Source organism: Elgaria multicarinata, chromosome 9 (genome assembly GCF_023053635.1).
Source record: "Elgaria multicarinata webbii isolate HBS135686 ecotype San Diego chromosome 9, rElgMul1.1.pri, whole genome shotgun sequence".
NCBI lineage: Eukaryota > Metazoa > Chordata > Lepidosauria > Squamata > Anguidae > Elgaria > Elgaria multicarinata.
Genome location: NC_086179.1, coordinates 1403193 through 1422211, shown reverse-complemented (window position 1 = coordinate 1422211; position 19019 = coordinate 1403193). Strand labels below are relative to the sequence as shown.

The 19019-nt window shown below is 53.2% G+C and overlaps 1 protein-coding gene across 1 annotated transcript in view; it reads left to right on the top strand.

Annotated features, from left to right (window-relative positions):
- The window catches only part of SHANK3 (SH3 and multiple ankyrin repeat domains 3), a 391738-nt gene extending 379854 nt beyond the window's left edge, over positions 1-11884 (top strand). Inside the window, exon 24 of the mRNA XM_063134473.1 lies at positions 11298-11884. Coding sequence (XP_062990543.1) covers positions 11298-11841 — 544 coding nt within the window. The 3' untranslated portion in view covers positions 11842-11884. The remainder of the gene's footprint in view (positions 1-11297) is intronic.
- Positions 11885-19019: the final 7135 nt, after the last annotated feature.

Genomic DNA, 19019 nt, shown 5'->3' with positions numbered 1-19019 from the left:
GTAGAGTAACCCTTTGTCCATGCAAAAAGGCAAACTTTCAACTAGGATGTTATTGGAGGTTTTGCTCCAAGAATCCATCTTGATTAGGGACCTTGGGGAAGGAAGTAGAAGTGTGTGTTTTCACATTTGCAGGCATTGTCAAGTTAGGAAGCCTTATAGATGCAGAGAGAGACCGAGACCTCGGATGGGAGTTGCTGAATGCCTTTCCCACCTGGAACAGCAGGGGGCTGCCTAAATGTTGTCCTTGTTCCGGCACTGTGCCGGGGGCGTTCCCAGGCAGAAGGCGACCTCCCATAGGTCACCGGAAGCTGTGGGACAGGTCTGGTAAGCCTAATGGCTGGCCAGGAAGTCCTCACTGCCTCCTCTGGTGGGGATTATGCGCTGCCACCCTGTAGCAGTGATACCGCGGGGTTTGGCGGCAGAGTGGTGCCAACGCGACACCGTGAAGGCAGCCCCCAGGAATGGTCTGGTCGCGGGAGTTCAGGAGCGCGGAGTAGGAGGTCGTAGGCTTGAGGGAAATAAAAATGCTTTTCATAGGAAGGAAGTGGAAGTTCATCACTTTGAAGCAACCAAGATGGGGGGAAAGCCAAGTCGATGAAGAAGATGGTCTTGGGAGGCAGTCAGTTTTCAGAGATGTGGAAATGTGCTTCTCCTGCCCTAATACTGCAAGAGGCACACCGCTCAGCCCCCCTTTTCCTGCCTCCATTTGCTCTGCCACCTCCACCACAGATTTCCCCATTTTGCTGTAGCGTCTCAGAAGGTGCCTCCTAAAACCTGACATGAAGTCGTCAGGAGTGCAGCCGCAGCTTCATAGCTGAACTGTGCCTCATGGAGCAGCTGTTGCAAGGAGCAGCTGTTGGGTGGTTCTTGCAACATGGCTGGTATCAGACTCCCCCTCCTTGCCCTGGGCTGTGAGCAGTTCAGAACTGTGGCCTTCTTTAAAAGAAATGGAAAGCCAGCTGTCCCTGTAGTACCCGCATCATGTCACGAGCCCCCTTTTTTATTATTATTTAAACCTGTCTTTTAAGAATGTGGACTCAGTGCTAAAGTGAACATCAGTGCCCTTTCACTAGGGTTTCCCCCTCCCTCTTCGTTTCTAAAGGCATTTACACACATACACACCTGCATACGCCAGCCGGAGGACAGCGATCGGACTTCCTCCATTGGGCTTGCACAACCTAGGGAGGTTGTGGGCTCTCCCACACTAGAGGCCTTCAAGAGGCAGCTGGACAACCCTCTGTCAGGGATGCTTTAGGGTGGATTCCTGCATGGAGCAGGGGGTTGGACTCGATGGCCTTGTAGGCCCCTTCCAACTCTATGATTCTATGATTCTGTGACCGTCACACTCCTCAGGGCTGGTGCTATAAAGGCTTGAAGGGGAAAAGCCATTCCCACTGCTCAGAACTGATTGTCTGTGCCAGCCTTATGAGCAGGCCTGGGTGTCCGCAGAAGCACAGAAAAGCTGCAGAATTCCTGATCCATCTCAGTTTTCACTTTAAAAAATGAAGAAGCAAACTTCTCATGTTTGGACAGCTTGTGTGCTTGGAAATGCACTGGCACGTGTCAGTGAATCTCGGAAGCTGGGGAGGTTGTTGAAGAATATGTCCAGTGCGATGAGGAGTGCGGGGTGTGTGTGTGTGTCTCTAGTGGCTGTAGTCCGCCCCTTCCTCTGTGACGACGTGGCTTAAGGGAGCGTCTGCAGCTCCGGGGAGAGGGCTGTGGCTCAGTGGGAAAGCCCCTGCTTGGCACACAGAAGGCCGCGGGTTCCATTCCTGCTTCTCTACATGAGGCTAGGAAAAAGTCCTGCCTGAACCCCTGGAGATAAAATAAAATAGAAGGCTCTGGTTGAAAATAACAATGGTACAATAAGAGTGATAACACTCAACCACAAAAGTACTAAGAAATATTTATAGACGAATAGTTCAGAAGATATCACTAATGTACAAAAGACAGGCATATAGATAACATTTACAAGGTGTTCATCAAACATTCATAATGAAACTACAATAAGTTGGCATCCATTAAACATTCGTGATAAGAATCAAAAACCTCATAATATATGCATCTAATAAACAATTTAATAGTCTAATAAACAATAGTCCGGTACAAGTCCTGTTTCGAGAATTCTTCGTCAGTAGGACGCAACTGGTTCACAAAAGGAGCCACGGCTATACATTTAGAGTGGAACCCTCCAAGGTTTATCACCATATCATTTTCACGTATTCAAGCCCTCAGATAATGCTCTCAATTTCTATAAATATTTCTTAGCACCTTTGTGGTTGAGTGTTATCACTCTTATTGTACCATTGAACCCCTGGAGAGCCAGATGGACCACTGGGCAGTGTAGAACGTCCCTGGCTAGATGGACCAAGTCTCTGACTCCAGATAAGGCAGCGCCCCGTGGTCCTAAGAAGCAGAACAGCAGCCCAAACCTATGCATGCCGACTTAGAAGTAAGCTCCATTGTGGTCCATGGGCTTATTCCCAGGTAAGTGTGCATAGAGCTGCAGCCTCAGTTATACAAAACGGTAAAACAAAATGCAGAATAAACTTTGCTAACAAGGGACAATTGGCCGCTGCCCGATTTGCGTCATTTCTACAGAGCACAACATTCAGCTCGTCTTGCTGCAGAGTTTGGGCTCCTTTGGCAAAGGAAGTTAGGGATTTATTTATCCGGTTTTATTGCAGTGCAGACGCTGCCCCTGCATCTGAGTCACCAACTTGATGCAGATCCGAAGAGGTCAAATGCAATTCTAGGAAAGCATCAAGTGACGGAAGTGTAGCAGGCGGAAGTATTGGCAGGGCCTTGTCAGAGAGGCCTTCTGCAATGCTGGGTCAACTTCTGGCGCCCAACATTCAATGCATTCTAATGGGGAGCAAATTGAACTTGTCGAAAGCCCCCTCCTGCTTTCTGGGGAGAGTTTACTGCCGCTGCTGCTGCTGCTCCAAATGGAGCAGGAACAGCTTCCTATTCACGGCCCTTTCCCAAGGACAACCCTCTCTCATGGGCACATTCACATTTCTCAGGGCCTTTAAGCACCTGCCTCTGCCTCTGCAAGGTAGAGAAGATCTTATAACCGGTTTGCACATTCCTGGGGAAAGCAGCAGGTACAATGCTAAGTTGTGATGCACCATTTTCATTTGCGTCCCATTTCCTACAGAACCTCTTCCTCTCTCTCTCTCTCTCTCTCTCTCTCTCTCTCTCTCTCTCTCTCTCCCCTCTCCCTCCCTCCATCACTGTGCTCTCCCCCTAGGCCCCCATCTGCCTCCCCTCCCTTCACCTGTGATCACCTGGAAATCCACTGTTGCTTTGTCTCGGGCTTTGGCTGTTGAATCCATGCCGTTATGAATGTCCCATTTCCTCTAGCAGATCAGGAATGTGACTCAATGGATATTGAACTGACCAGAACTGAGCTGCCTCCCAGAATCCTTTGGTGCCAATGGCCTGGATCCCTTCACCACCTTCCTTCCCGAGTGGCTTGAACCCTCAGCCCTCCTTGGCCAGCCCTCCACCACCCCAGGGGGCAGAACAGCTCCGCCTCCGACTTGTGTCCCCGGAGACAAAGGGCTGTATCTGTGGTGGACGAGCGCCCAGGAGCAGGTGAACAGCGCTGGTGGCGGGATGCCAGGAGCCTTCTTCCCCCACCCCTCCAGCCGCTGCCTTTGCCTACGCGGCAAGGGAGGGTCTTCCTCCTGCGCTCAGAGCCCCCCCCATGCTGCCGCCACCGTCATCGCTGCTGCCACCATGGAAAGCCCCCCCCCCCCGCTCTATGCCCCCCCTTCCCGAGCCAGACTCTGGCCAGTAGGCAGTGGCTTCTGGGAGCTGCAGCGGCTCCAGGCTGGTTTGTGATGACGTCTGTTCATTCTTCTCAGTGTTGTGACCGGCGCCTCGAACTGATGCTAACATTTCTCTCATTGCCTCTCTTCCTGCTCTCCCATCTGCATGTCTCCGCTGCTCTGTCTAGAACCGCCTCAGGCCTCAGGAGGGTGGGCGAGTTGTGTAAGTGAGCACGTTCTCATCTCATAGCAACCCCCATGTCTTCCGTCCGTCCGTCCGTCTGTCCTTACTGTGCTGCTGCTGCTGCTGCTGTGTGTGCAATGGGCTGAGCTGGGGGCTTTGGGGAGGGGGAGGGGCGACGCTTGCTGTGTGGTGTGGATCTGTCCCTGTCCTGCCCCCTTGTGCCCCCTAGCATGTCTGTCTCCCTGTCTCGTGATGTTCTGTGCCACGGAGGCCCAGGAAGAACCCCGCACCTGCCTTCCGAGGCATGCACACGGCGGCCTCGGAGACGCATCCCTGATGGGGGGAGCAGGTGCGGCCGAGGGCGTTTGGAGGCCTCTCTCTACGCTCCCTGGAAAGAGCAAGTAGCAAACGGGTGGGTGACTCCCCACCCCCACATCCCATCTCTAGGAAGAGTTTCATCCTCAGGTGCTGCCCTTCCCCTGAATCAGAGCGCTGCCCTTTCTCAGACATCCAGGAAGGACCGGGCTTACCTGTGTGTGTTTTGGGACGGACGGATGGATGGATGGCAGCTCGGTGGGGGTGGCACGGCACTCACTTCTGTGGCTCGCTTGGGCTGCCTGAACAGGCTTCTGTGCTGCTGAAGAGCTCCTGCTGCTCCATGCGGAGCCTAGCAGCGCCTCGTGGCCAAGGCATCATCCTGGGGCACAGGACGCCCCCTCCCCCCTCATAGCACAGGACCCCAAGGCTGGCGCTCCTTCAGCTGGGACCCTGAGGCGCCTCCTGACAAGTGGCTTTTGCTCATCCGGAGTCCCTGCGCAGCTGAGCAAGGGCAGGGCCACGGGGAGGCCACGTAGCCCCCCTCCCTCCAAAGCACTCCCTGCAAGTCCAGCCATGTGAGCGCATGACGCAGTGCGTAACCTGGGGCTGCTGCTGCTGCTGCTGCTAAGTGTGTGTGTGCACGTGTGTGTGAGTGTTATCCATAGGGCTATTCCAAGGCCCACATCCGGAGGCCCTGCTGCAGCTGGAAGAGGCGGCTCCCGGGGAAGAGTGCTGGTGCAACAACGCTTTCTTTTGTAGCCGAGGGTCCTCTTTTGCCGTTTGTTTTTACACTACCCTAGTTTGGGGTGGGGTGGGGGCAGAGAACAAGGCCCATGCAGAGGCAGCTCTGCCGCATCTCCCTCCCCTCTCAACTTTTCACAAACAAGGGCGCTTGTGACCCACACAGCCTAGGAACCAGAGTGTCCTTCTGGGAGTGAGGCTCTGGGAGACCAGGAGAGGAGTAGCCAGGAGACGTGGCAGCAGGCTGGCTAACTAGGGCCGCAGATTCTGCCCCCTTGAGCATCAGGTGCAGCCTAGCAATCTAGGAGTTCAGTAGCCAATGCCTTCAATCCCCAAATGGCTGATCTTCTGTTTCCACCCAGGCACAGATGTGAACACTCCTCAAAGCTCTGCACACCAATTCTTAGCTAAATTCCCCCCTCCCCGGCCTGTGGTGTGTCCACCAACGGGGCTGGCCTAGGCATTCCCTCTAGGAATTCCATCAAGTAACTCTTCCACTTTTGAAGCTTGCTCTTCATGCCACCGGGAACATGAGCTTCGGGTTGTCCTGTGTCAGCTCCATCCAGCCATGCGTGATCTTGGAACCATGTTTTGTCGCTGCCCTGCAGCTCCGTCCGTTACGCAGTTGCCCGTGCTTCAGCTTGGGGTGAACGTGAGCTTGGCTAGTATTTCAGTGCTGTGGCTTCTTCTGTGCCATTTCTTTCATCCATCTAAACGTGGCCCCATCATCCTTGCACCTCCAGCCAGCTTAGCTTGCCACTCTCGGCTTGCACTGACAGTGAAGGCCTTCAGGAAGGGAGGCTGTTGCCCGTGCACGAAAGGGAGGTATAACAAGGGATAAACACGTGGGGGAAAGCTACTAAAGGGTGGATGTTTCCATCTCTTAATCCTCTGTTGATGAGTGCGAACTAAACGTTGTTATAACACAGCTTCCAACATATAATTCCCTGGAGTGTTGAAGACAACGGCATAGTAGGCTCCTGTTTTATCTTGAACCACCGCTAGAGTCCGGAAGAGCATCCAGCCAGTTTCTGTCTTTGCCTCCATGCAAGGCCTGTTATGGGCGGATGAACACCCCTGAGTGGGTCTGCCACTAGCCACGTGCCTTGTCCTCCCCTTGGCTTAGCTCTCTCCCGCCAATCCCTGTCTACGGAGTCTCCGCACCCACGGTCCTCCCACGGGAAGAGTCACCTGCCTTCAGACATGTCACTTGGGACCTGGGCGTGATGCTCAGCCATTCAGCTGCTCCTCATTTACCTCATCCTTTGGCTGCTGCACTCAAGTTAATGAAAAGTTCTGCTACACATGACCTGCAGGCAAGGTGCCGCCATTCTGATGAGAAGCTTTGCTCATCCACAGAAATGCCCCCACGGCCATTGCAAGGGAGGTGTCTGGAATACTCAAAGCGAGATCTTTTCGTTCTTACTGATTTATCTTTCAGTGGGAACATTAAGCATATGCTTAATTTTGGCCAGATCGTGCTTTTTTATTGAATCCTACACAGCAAAAGCAAATGGAAGAAACTCAGCTTAGAGAACAATGGTTTGAGGATCGCACCTGCCTGTTTCCAGATTGCTCTATTGGGGTCAGAGTGAGAAGGAAATTGATGCTCTCTTAACCCAGTGGCACTCAAGGATGCATCCCATTCCCTGTTCAGTTCAGGAAGAGGCTTGTAAGCTTCCCCAGCCTGTCCACGACTAGGTGCCCACCAGGCTCTGAGGAACCGGGCCCCCCTCCTAGCTCATCATCACTTGATCAGCGGCAAATACGAGCATTTTCAAGATGAAGCTTTTTTGCTCTGCAGCCCCTGGTGACCAGGACACCCTTTGCATTCCCTGCTGCCGGGCCCGGCAGGCTCCTCCTCCACCACCGCATGCAGTATACAAAGCTGCCACGGAGACCACGATGCTGAGGCAGAGCTGTGCCAGGCCTTCGCTGCCGGTGAGGGACACACAGAAATGGTTTTGGATGAACCGGCTAGATGTGATCATTATAGCACGTGTTTCCTTTGTCCTTACAATCGCCACGTGAACTTGATCGCTGTCCTGCCCACCTTAACGGTGGCCAATTGAAGCTCACAGAAACGGAGTTGCCCACGTCAATTGAGGAGCCAGGTCCTCACCCAAAGACAGGCACAAGGCTCTCTCAAACAGCCTGCACTACTATCCAGCCTGGCAGGGGGGTGGTCTTCTGCTTGGTCACCTGGATGTGACCAAAGAGTGGGGAGTTTGTCGATTCTGCAGGGAACACAAAGAGAAATCCCCAGGCTTAGATCCAAATCCTTCAGCTGCATCCGTGCCAGGCTTCAGCTTCCCTGAAGCCCTTCTGTTTCTGCCAAAACAGAGATCAAGAGTAATGACAGACCTCCACCACCCCTGCCACCTCCACCCCATAGATTACACAAAATAGTACTGTAAAATGTTCCTGAAGACAGAAGGGAATGGGCCAAGCCACTAGCTATGCAAGGCATCACCTCGGGTCACTTCCGAGTCTGCTGACCAACCAAAGGGCTCTTGGTCTCTTTCCTGACACTTCCCCAGAAAAGATGTCTCTCCTGCCAGTTCAAACTGACTCTTAGCACAAGGCACATTTAAAGACAGCTACATGGTGAGGTGGCTTGTTGCTTCCTCTGTCAAATACCTCGGTGACTGTTCAGTGTGCAATGAGATGAGTGGCAAAAAGAATCTCTGCCTTGGGCACTCAACAGTGACCTGGTCGCACGACAGACTCCTCAAAAGAATGACCACTCTGCCACGTGGCTGTTGGCTGTTCGCGTGCTCTGAAATTCTCTGCTAAAGTTGCTGCATGCTGAGGACCCACTTCTGGTCTACAGGCGGTCATTGAATCTGGCCATTCAATGTCAGGCTCCACTTCCCAACAGAGCCATTCATTTCTAGCCTGTCCTATGCTCACACGCCATAAAGGGTAATGCGCTCTTGGACACGCCTTGCCAATGCAATGGTCAGGTTGTTTTAATGCAATGCACGGCTGCATGTGCAGGGCTGATTGAGTCATTGTTAGTAGTTGCAAAGAGAAACGTAGAGCTATTCATCTTCTCTTATTCTTGATTACTAGGGAGTAAATTGTCAAAAATCAGGAAAGCTGTAGGGTTTCTCTTTCCTATGCTACAAAACTCGATGGCCAAGGAAGCCTAGCTCCTGCCTCTCACGCTGCAGTAACTCTGGCGGCTTCCTCATTCCTTCCTCCACCTGTTCTGTCCAATGCTTTGACTTTTCTACACTCTTGTTGCAACTGTGGATCCAGATTAGAAATGGCAAGTGATAGGTCACCCAACAGGGTCTTCCCTTGCAGTTCAAGGGCCTTTCTATTATTAGGACCTAAACTGCCCATGCAGAAAACTTGCTCTCATTGCCAAGGCGCTTGAACAGTAGCAGAGGTTAATTCCCTGCAAAGTCAGAGGAAGTTCTGTCTGGGTCCACGTCCTGCCGCTGGGAAGAGACCATCAAGGCTCTGTGCCCATTGGCCACCCTACGATTTCTCACTGGCTGCTGAAGACGCCTCGCCTTCCTTTCTGCTGCCCTGCTGTAGCCTTTGGGAACGTGGCTCGCCTTGCCTCTACGTCTATGGGATTGTAAAAAATATTTTTCTTAAGAGAGTTTCGTTTGGTTCGTAGTTTTTCCTCCTCCACAGCAGAGCTTGAAACATCTGCTCCCTGTCCACTGACTGGAGGAATGTCGGCTGCTGACCGGCTGACCAGCAACAGTAGAATGGGGAAGTTTTGTTTTTTGGAGGCTTTTAAAAAATGGATGCAGATCAAGTGCCTCAGGGGACACCTCCTTGCTGACCCAGTGAGGGCTCGGCTCAGACCTTTCCCCTGTATGGCCAGCTCCTGCTGGATGGGGCTTCATGCTGATGCTGTGAAGAATTCCCCTGAACGTGCCGCTTTCCACATATTTACCTGGCGGAGGAGTCAGCATGGTCACATTCATCAACCTCCTGACAAACGACCTGCCTTAAATCATCTACTTTGTGCTTCAGTTTTAGGTTTTCTTTTTGCAAGTCACTTTTTTAAAACAAACAAACAAACACGTATTATATATACAGCACGTTTTCGATGTGCTGCGCGGGTTTAGAAAACTTGCCAGCCTCCTGTCAACAGGCTTAGAATATGTTTGATGTTGTTTCTTGTTTGGCTATTTCTACTTGGGCTTTCTGAGTGGGAAAAGGATCGCTGATTGATCGAAAGCCATGGATCGCAGGACCAGAAGGGGCGTCACACATCATGCAGTATAGGTGGCTTTAGGTCTGAGTTGCCTGACCAGTGCTGGGCCTTGTTCTGCCCTCATTGGCCATCAAACCTGAACCTGGATCAACTCAACCACTGCGCTGGGCTTCTGCTCCTCCCCAGTGTTGGTCCCCAGGGGAGGAGGCTTGCAATAATTAAAAGGACACAGCTGTACAGAGCTTCCTTCTCTGCAGCCTGGCACACACCTAAGTGGTGTCAAGGGCACTCGAACACATGCGCAGATGGTTAGATGCTTCCCAGAGAGCGAAAACGCCAGATAGGACATTGTCACGTTCAGAAAAAGCCAACAGAAAGAAGACAAGTTAGCAAGTTATTCACATTTGCAGCGGAGGAAAGGGAAGATTAAAATAGGCACCAGGCTACCTTTGTAACCAGGAACGGACTGGTGCTTCCCTCCCAACAGAAGGTAAAAATGATGTCATGGTTGTGTGCAATGAAGTATGGAGGATGCATGTGCTGAGGTAAAGTTCTCTCCTGAGATGAGAGCATGTGCAGGAGCCATGCCCTTGGGAAAGGGATGTGACGGGTTGCCGGGCAAGTGGGAAACAGCCTCCCGGCCTTCTAAGGCTCTAAGAAAGAGGTCACCTGATGGCTCTTGCTTTTCCCTTGTTCTCGCGCCACCACTGAGCCAATCCATTCCTCATCTGAATGTTTTGCTGATCACATTCGATATGCTTTGGGGTTCCCTAAAAGCCACAATGGTTTTCCAGAGCAGATAAAAATGGGGAGGAAAATGGTGCAAGGTATTCAGTCAAGCACATGCACAAGCGCTGACATACACACTCAGAATAACAATGATAATAATTAATAATAATAATAATAATAATAATAGCACCTTCTAACAAAGCTCTGTACATGAGATAAAAGAGCCCAGCAGTTTACAAAAATGCAATCAATACAATAATTCTAATAAAAGACCTTAACTGGATTTAAAAGATTATAACAACAAAACCTTAAAATAGAACCTTTATAAAATGTGCCATGACTCCCACAAAAAACCGTCAGCAGCCGTGCCTCAGGACCAACCAGCCAACCTGCTCTCTTGAAAGAGGAAGGTTTTCAAACCTTTCTTGAACACCTCCAAAGTCTCAGTCAATTGCAGTGGCAGGCAGAGTGAATTCCACAGCTGAGGGACCAGGTTCTGGAACGCATGATACTGGGACACGGCAATCCATGAGGTAGAACAGGTCAGGAGGGCTGACCCATGGATCTGGTGGCCCGGCCCAGGATATACCAGGACATACCAGGTACCAGAATATACCAGGACAAAAGGGAGGAAAGGAAAAGTGGGTGGTGCAACCGTAGGGCCGTATATGCCAGGACCAAGATCTTAAATCAAACACTCCCAACATCACAGAGGGGGTACTTTTTGTAAGAGCAGCTGAGCCTCCTTTGCCTGGTCCATCCTGAACTGAGAAGGCAAACAGCTCAATAGCCCTGAGCGGCATAGCAGAGACCATTTTCACTTCAGTGACTACTTGCAGTTGACCATCAAAAAGGCTGATCGGAGTTACTTAACTGCCTTCTGAGGAGACCTTGAAATCCCCCATGCCTATGACTTCAACCCCATGGGGTTCCTTCTCACCCCACGTCATCTCCTCTGGGAGATGTACTCCCTTTCCAGAAGGGCTTGAATTTTAGACATCGAAGGGATCTCTTCATTTCCGAAAGGGAACAGCCGCCGTCAGCAGGAGGGCATTCACAGAGCCTCCCTAGGAAAGGTCAGCGGCTTCGCTGACCTGCAGCTGTCTGGAAGGGCTCTCTGTGGCTGTAGGCAGAAGAGGGTGATGGGAGACGTTCGTCCTGACCACTGCCTCCTGGACGTGGCCGCCATGCGGTGGGAGGGCAGGGGGCACCCCCGTGGCTCTGCGGGACCGCAGTAACCCTGCTCTCCTGTGCGGGTTGTGTGTCCGTGCGTGCGTGTGCGTGTGCGTGTGTGTGTTCTGATGTCTGGGGACCTCTCTCACTGCTTTTGCTCTGTCTGTCTGTCTGTCTCTCTCTCCCTCTACAGACTTTTCAGTAGTTTAGGAGAACTGAGCACCATTTCCCAGCGCAGCTCTGGCACCACCTACACCGTGCGTCCCGGCAGCCGCTACCCTGTGACCCGCCGCACTCCCAGCCCGGTAAAGCCTGCCCTGGATAGGACAGACCCGCTGAGCACCGTGCGCGCCTACGGGCTCACCCCGCCCACCATCCTCAAATCTTCCAGCCTTTCCATCCCGCACGAGCCCAAGGAGGTGCGCTTTGTGGTGAGGAGCGTTAGTGCCCGGAGCCGCTCCCCGTCCCCGTCGCCTTCCCCGGGGCCCCCCTTGCATTCGCTCCACCCGCCTCGGCCCTTCATGCAGAAGCCCCTTCAGCTGTGGAACAAGTACGATGTCGGGGACTGGCTGGAAAGCATTAACCTGGTGGAGCACCGAGACAAATTTGAGGACAATGAAATTGAGGGCACCCACCTGCCGGCCCTGACGAAGGAGGACTTTGTGGAGCTGGGGGTGACGCGGGTCGGGCACCGCATGAACATTGAGCGGGCACTCAAGCAGCTGGTAGACAGCTGACCTCCCCAGGCAGCACTGGCCACCTCTGCTGGGGCCAACTCGCGGGGGGGCAGGGCAGGGCGGGGGGCATTTCTACTAGACTAGGAAACAGGAACCCACCGGAGTCTCTTTCTATTCTACTCTGACCACTGCACTGAAGGGTGAGGAGCTGGTGAGGGCCGCCTCCTCCTCTCTCTTCCCCTCCCTCCCTCCCCCACGCAGAGCCCCATGGTTCCCCAGCGCCCCTGGCAGGCACCAGAGCCTCGGGGAGAAGACGCCTGTGGTGGGAGAGTCCCTCCTCCTCCTCCTCTGCTTGCCCAGGGGGAGTCTGGCCTGTACATCGCTTGATGGGCCTTTCACCGAGGGAGTCACATCAGGTGGTTCCCGGGGGAGGGGAGAGGTGCTCCCACCTCTTGGATACGTTCCACCCACTCGGAGCCCCACATTGGCAGGGGCTCAGAACAGGCAGGTGGCACCGAAGAGGAGGGACAATTGGTGGGACGGGGACCAATCGGCCCAGGGCTGCTGAGCGTGGAGGAGGCTGTGCGGCGGTGAGGGGTGAGTTGTCTCCCAGCAGAGCTCTGAGGCAAGGGGCATTTGCCCTCCGCAGCCCTGGGGTGCCACGTTGCCTGCACGTGCGCTTGACAGTCCGGAAGGCCAAAGGCTGGTTTGGGGGCATCTTCAGATAGGGCCTGAGGCCATTGCCAGGGGACTGTTGAGGTGAGCATTGTGCAGGTAGCTGTGGTCCGGCATAAACTGCTTCATGGTCTAACGGGAGGCTGACTGGGGATTCCTCTGAAGCCCAGCAGAGCTCTCGCTGCGCAAAAGCTTCTAGGGCAGCGGGGTGGGGAGCAACATCAGGATATGGGCTTTGGCCGTTGCGTTGGCAACCTGCGGCCCTGTGGGTGAGGCTAGAGCAAGAAACCTTTGTTGTGGGCTAGTCTGCAGGCCGGCCTCCCCGACCCTCACCTAGACATCCACCACTCCACCTCTGTTTCTCCAAGCCCCACCCCAAGAGGAGTGTCCCATTGCCGGGAAGACAAGAAGACTGATGTGCCTGGGGTGAGGGCGAGAGAGAGAGAGAGACACACACACACACACACAAATACACACACACACACACCCCGACTCCCGGAGGAAGGGAAGGGCCGGCCCTTGGGCGCCCTCGGTTCCTTTGCTCTGGTGAGAAGGGCACTGAAGTCGCATGGATAGAAGCATGTTTGGGGGCATAAAAGGGAGGCAAGTGGGGAATCCCAGCAGCTTCTGCTTTGCCAACGTTCATGGGGGAGGGGGGAGGTCTTGTTTTCTCTGGGGTCGTGGGACGCATTGAAGGAGTCTCTATAATCTCTGTGCATTTCTGTAGATCTGGTGATCCCAAGGAGAGGAGGCCAACGCCAGGGTCCCGCCCTCTCTGTCCTAGACACTCATTTTTGCATCTTTTTAATCAGCTATATATTTGAAAAGAAAAAAAAGAAACAAATATCTATATATCTATATCTATAGCCACCTTGTTTTGTTATGGTTTGCTAAAGTTATATCTTGCTAGAGGGGGAGGGGGACTCGCTGCTCCTTCCTACAATGCTTGTGGGAGTTTTTAGTGACTGACTGAATGAATGTGAGAAAAAAAGAGAGAGTCTTTTAAAAGCTCCTTTCAGATGCTCCGAATTTTAAAGATTTGGGGGGACAGGACAAAAAGACAACTTTGCACTTGGTTTGGGGGACACACCAAGTCTTCCATTCTTGCTGGGCAGAGCTGCAGGACGTGGCCCTAGCCAGAGGGAACGGCCTCTGCCCCCCGAATGCCCTTCCCTTGCCCTGCTCTTGCCGCCATTCCCTGTGGGGTGGGTGGGAGGAACACCTAGTCCTTTCCGCCTGCTGTAGTCCTTCAAATTGCCCTGGAGGTTGCAGAGGACAGGTGAGTCAAGGGCAGAGCGACCTCCGTCAGGGAGGCTGCTAGAACGTGGGGAGATCCAAGCCCCTTCCCAGAATCCAGTCCCAGGTCCCAGAGGAGGCAGCAGACAGAACTGCAGCCAAAGGGAGGAGCGCCGGTCAGGGGAAGGACATCTCGTTGCAATGAAGGATTGCTGGCCCCCCACAAACCTGTGTCTCTTTGTGGTGGGCTTTGCTTCCTACACACCTGGTCTAGTCGCAAGTGCAAAGCCGGTGCTGCAGGCAGCTCCCATCTGGATGCAACTTGAGAAGCGAGGCTGCAGAGAGAGGAGCAGCCCGCCCTTGGAGGGAACCCCAGAGCTCTCTCTGCCAGCTCCTCTGGCTGCACACGCCCCATCCTGCCTTTCCCGCCTGGGGCCCCAGGAGGATGCTGGGGGAAAGGAGGACGCCCAGGGAAATACCTCGAAGGGATGTGGCCAGGATCGGGCATTCCCCGCAGCTCCGGCGTTCACCCCTGGCTTCACCGGTGGGAGTTGAGCTCCATTTCCTTGAGTTTCCTTCCGCCTTGGCCCTACTTTGCCCTTTCCGGCCCATGCACCCCTTTTCTACCAAATTGTCCACCCCATGCAAGAACAGTTGGAAATGTTGCCTCACCCAAGAGGGTGTCAGGCTTTGGGAAGTCCATTTCCTCTGTAATGGCATTAATTCTTCTGGTGCTAGAGGGGAGGAAGACGGGATTCCTCGTCAACCCTCACACATCTCTGACCCTTTCCAATCTTGTTTCGGGGGAGGGGACGATGCGGGGGACAGCAAGCTGTCAACAGACGCATGCACAGATGTGGGTAATATCCCCTGCCCCAGAACGCCCTTGCTGCCGTTGGGTGATGAGCGTGCTTGGCCAAGATTCCTCTCCATAGTCCGAGCCGAGGGAGGTAACGAGGGCACCCGTCTAACTGCAGGCCATGAAACAGCCAGCGGTAAATGCCCAAGTGAAACAAAAGATTTGCCTAGAAGAGACACTTCATTTAGAGTTACTAAGTTCTGAGCTCAAGGGGGTTGTGAGGTTTTTAATATATGCATCCCAGGAAGAAGCTCAACAGGTAACTTTGCACCTGTGTGGACTTCTGTGCCATGGAGCTGTTGAAAGTACAGCAGCCCCCTTTGAACCCGGGGCTATCAAGTCTACCTGGAGGTGCTCAGTAGCCCCGGAGCAATTCCTGGCCCCTCACTGCCTCCATTGTCATGATGCATAGGGAGATATTTGAATCCGCTGTCTCTCTCACACCCACACCCACACCAGGTTGTTTTAATCAGTTTAAATGTTTGCAATAGCGGGAAGTTATGAGCATGGAACAGAATCATTTGTGTTGAAGTTCCAAAATTTCATACCTCCTTTTTAACCAGTGAATCCCAAGGTGCAAATGGCAAATATCAAAACACAAAAGTAAGTAACTTATTTTCATTTCTCAAAATTGTGTGTGTGTGTGTGCTTACCCCATCTACACATTTCACTTTTTAAATAGCACGTTTGAAAACAGTGAAATTAATATGTAATATCTGTAATTTTTCCAAGCTTGTTCATATGCTATAACCTCGTCACCAACACACCATCAGCCCCACCATCAGCCTTTCCCAACCTGGTGCCCTTGAAATGTGTTGGACTACAATCCCCATGACCCATAGCCACGCTAGCTAGAGATGATGGGAGTTGCAGTCCAAAATATCCGGAAGGCACTCAGTTGGGGAAGGCTGACCTACAGCATTGTCCTCACAGTAAGCATAAAGCACCTTCTTTGTACGTTCTGCTCCATCACGTAACTTTGATATTCAGACATTTACAGCATGCTTACTCAGAGGTAAGTCCCACTGTGTTTATAAGGGCTTACTCCTTTGTCAGGCAGCAGCGTAGTGGATGGTGCTCAGTGCAAACTCGGCCCAATGTCAGAGCACGAACGTCAGCCTAAGAGCATTATGAAGCACCCAAAGCCATCGCTGTGCGTTGGTACCAACTCCTCAGCCTCAGCCACTGAGTGGTCCGTGTTGCCCTCAAAACCATACAGTGGTGGTGGCCAAAATTGTGGACACTTTTTGAAATGTTCCTGTTTTGCAACTTTGCCTGCTTATAGAAAATGTTCCGTTTCACGAAATTCAAATGTTTATATATCAATTGAAAGACCTGATTCACTTAATACAACCACCCTGCTTCTTTTCCTGGGTGTCCAATCCATTCTTTTCTTGGGTGCCATGGCTCTATTGATGATGTACGTAATGTACACTTTTAATTTTAATTTTGTGAACTGCCCAGAGAGCTTTGGCGATTGGGCGGTAGAAAAATGTAATCAATCAATCAATAATTTGAGAAATCCTTCAAATCTTCACGCCGTCTCCCGTGGCGCTTCAGTTACAGAACAAACAGCAAAACTGACTTTCCCCAACTTGAAACAGGATGTATCGCAGCTACTGCCATGTGATTGGTCCCCAGAACAAGGACTGTGATTGGCCAGTAGGGTTTGCAATTCCAATCCGCTTCTTCACTCAATCACACCTGTTTGTTTTTAGACTAAAGTAAGCATAACTTTTTTTGTATTGCAGATATTTGTGTTCTGTTTTTTGTATTGAATTCAGCATTAAATTCTCTTTCAATTGATATATGAGCATTTGAATTCTGTGAAACAACATTTTCTATAAGCATGCAAAGTTGCAAAACATGAAAATTTCAAAGAGTGTCCACAATTTTGGTCACTGTAACCTGGCACCCGAAACCCTTCCTTTTGATTTCTAGCTTGCATTTCTCCAAACTGGATAGACCCCAAGTTTTGATGCGAATTAAACAATGGAAGTGGAATAAACCCAATGACCTCTTTCTTACCCAGCACAAAACTAGCAGATCCAAGTGACATTTCACACACTGCTCCAGGAGCTTCCTAAAATAAAACATTTTTTTGCCTTTCTCCAGAAGCTTCCAAGAGGTGATGAGGGCCTGCCTCTCATTGGAAGGAGCCCCACAGGAAGGCCTGCCCTCAGGCCGCTGCAGCCTGGCATAAAAACAAGCCTGGAGAAGCCAGTGCTGCACTGATGCCACCATGTCACCGTCATACGTGACATCACGCCCATGAAACTAGTGCCACGTGACTTGCTGGTCGTAGCTGCCATTCGGGGCCATTTGCCCCCCTCCGTTCCCTTCTTCCAGAACTAGCACCTCCGGCCCACGCCGGGCCTTGTCCTCACCCATTCCATGCCCCATTGTCCAACCTGTCCTCCGCATGCACTTCGACCCAGTCCAGCCCTACCTTCACACGCTGCCGTGGGTCCTTGCATTCCGTCCTCAAATGACCCCCCCCCCGCAGCATTTCCATGCCACTCCTCATAAAACGATGCTGTGCTTCACCATGCCTTCACTGAACCATTTTGATTCCCTTCGGTTCCAGTCCATCTCCCGCTTCACCGTGTCTCCTTGATTCCATCCTACATCTTCTCCCTCAGCGCCGTACTCTCGGCTTCTTCCTGGGCGCTTCGCTGCCTTTCCTGCCTGTGCAGCAACCGGGGAGTTGCTCCCTGGGTGCCATTATTCCCATCCCAGCGCCACAAAAGGCCGGGAGCGCTCCTCCCCTCCCCTCTCCCACCAGTGACCCAGTGCCTTCCTCCTCCTCCTCCCTGCAGTGACTTGGCCCATTTCCCCCTTCCGGACGAGCGCTGCTGCCTTCCACACCAAGGGTGGCCCTGCTGCTGCAAGGGACGTCGTGCCACAGAGGCTTTGTTGCCCCTCTGGACGGTCTCCCCATGACAGAGGCCCTGCTTTGCACGCAGAAGGCCCCAGGTTCGATCCCTGGCTGCCCCAGTTGGGGTGAGGAAAGGAAACCCACCCCAAAGCCTGGAGAGCCACAGCTGCCAGGCAGTGTCGACAACACTGGGCTGGATGGACTCAGGGTGTGACTCTGTTTCAGGCAGCTTCCGATGTGCCGAAGTGTCGCCCCCAGCTAGGAAGGCCGCAACAGGGCTTTTCCTGGCTCTTTGCTTGGGAGGAGCTTCCCAGCCGGCTGCACACTTGCTTGGCACCCCCTCACCCGGCCCCAGGGCTCTGGTTGCAAGACCATCCATTTCTGCCTCCACCACACCTCCCATTCCTGCCAACCCCCCCTGTGCCCCAGGCTGGCCTCCCTCCCTCCCACGGGTTGGAGGATCTGCCCCCGCCTGCAGTCCACGAGTCTTCGCCTCCGCCCGCCTCCCCCGTTCAAGCTTACTGCCCTTCCACCACTGTCCCTGCTGGGATGTTTGCTGTCCGTAAGCCTGGCTGGCATCCGGCTGGCTGGCTCTTTGCCTGCGCACAAAGGGCTCTTTCCGGATTCCGTCTCCCTGTCCCTTCTGCAGCTGTTTCTGGGACAACGCGAGGAGACCCTGCCCGCCTGTGCCCAGCCGCCTCCTGACGGAGGCTTGAAGCCTGCAGGCCGCAACTGGTCTGCAGGAAGTTCACTTCGGGACTGGGGAAGCTGGATGCCTCCTTCCTTCCTCCCTCTGGGAAGCCCTCTCCTCACCTGGGGGGGCTCTTGAGGGCTAAAGAGTGGCGCCTTGCCCTGGTGGCTGCCGCTCGTCGGGAAGGCCGGCCGAGGTTGCCCTGTGTGGCGCCGGCCGCCGCTCCGCTTCTACCCCACGAAGCAGCTGCAGCCGTAACTGTGTTCACGGACACTGAGTGATCCCCTCGACACGCGTCTGAGGCCTCGCGCCATCGGTCGTCGGGACGCCACGGCTACGTCCTCGTCAGGCATAGCACAAAAGACAGTGACACCCAACCCTGTTGTAAGATGCTGCACCGCTGTTACAAAATACAGGCGACAACGAATGCTTTGGCAGAAAGGTGGTAGAGAAAGGTAGTCGATAAGGAAATAACCCAAAGTCAGAGCAACGGAAGGAGACTTTGAAGCGGAGGTCCCCAATGTGGTGCCCAAGGTGGCGCCATCGCTCAAGGGGGGATCTCCAGTGGCGCTCCCCACTCCTGGTCCCCTCCGAAACATTATTTTAAGTAAAAAGCTTGAGAAACATTGGGGTACCAGGTTCTCCTTCCTGTTCCTGAACCTGCCACTGCTCAGCAGGCCGGAGGGAAAGAGTGGCTTCCTGGCCCCATCGAATCCTCTTCCATCCACAGCACCCTTTCTCCTTCTCTCTTTCTGCTCACAGCCTCTAGCTTTGCCATTTCTTGCCACCCAGCCCCTTTCCTCACTGCCTCGCCACCCCTTGCCTTCTTCCTCTCTCTAGCCTCGCTCTCCTGTCCCACCCACCCTGTTATCTTGCGGTTTCTCCTAGCCTCTAGCCTT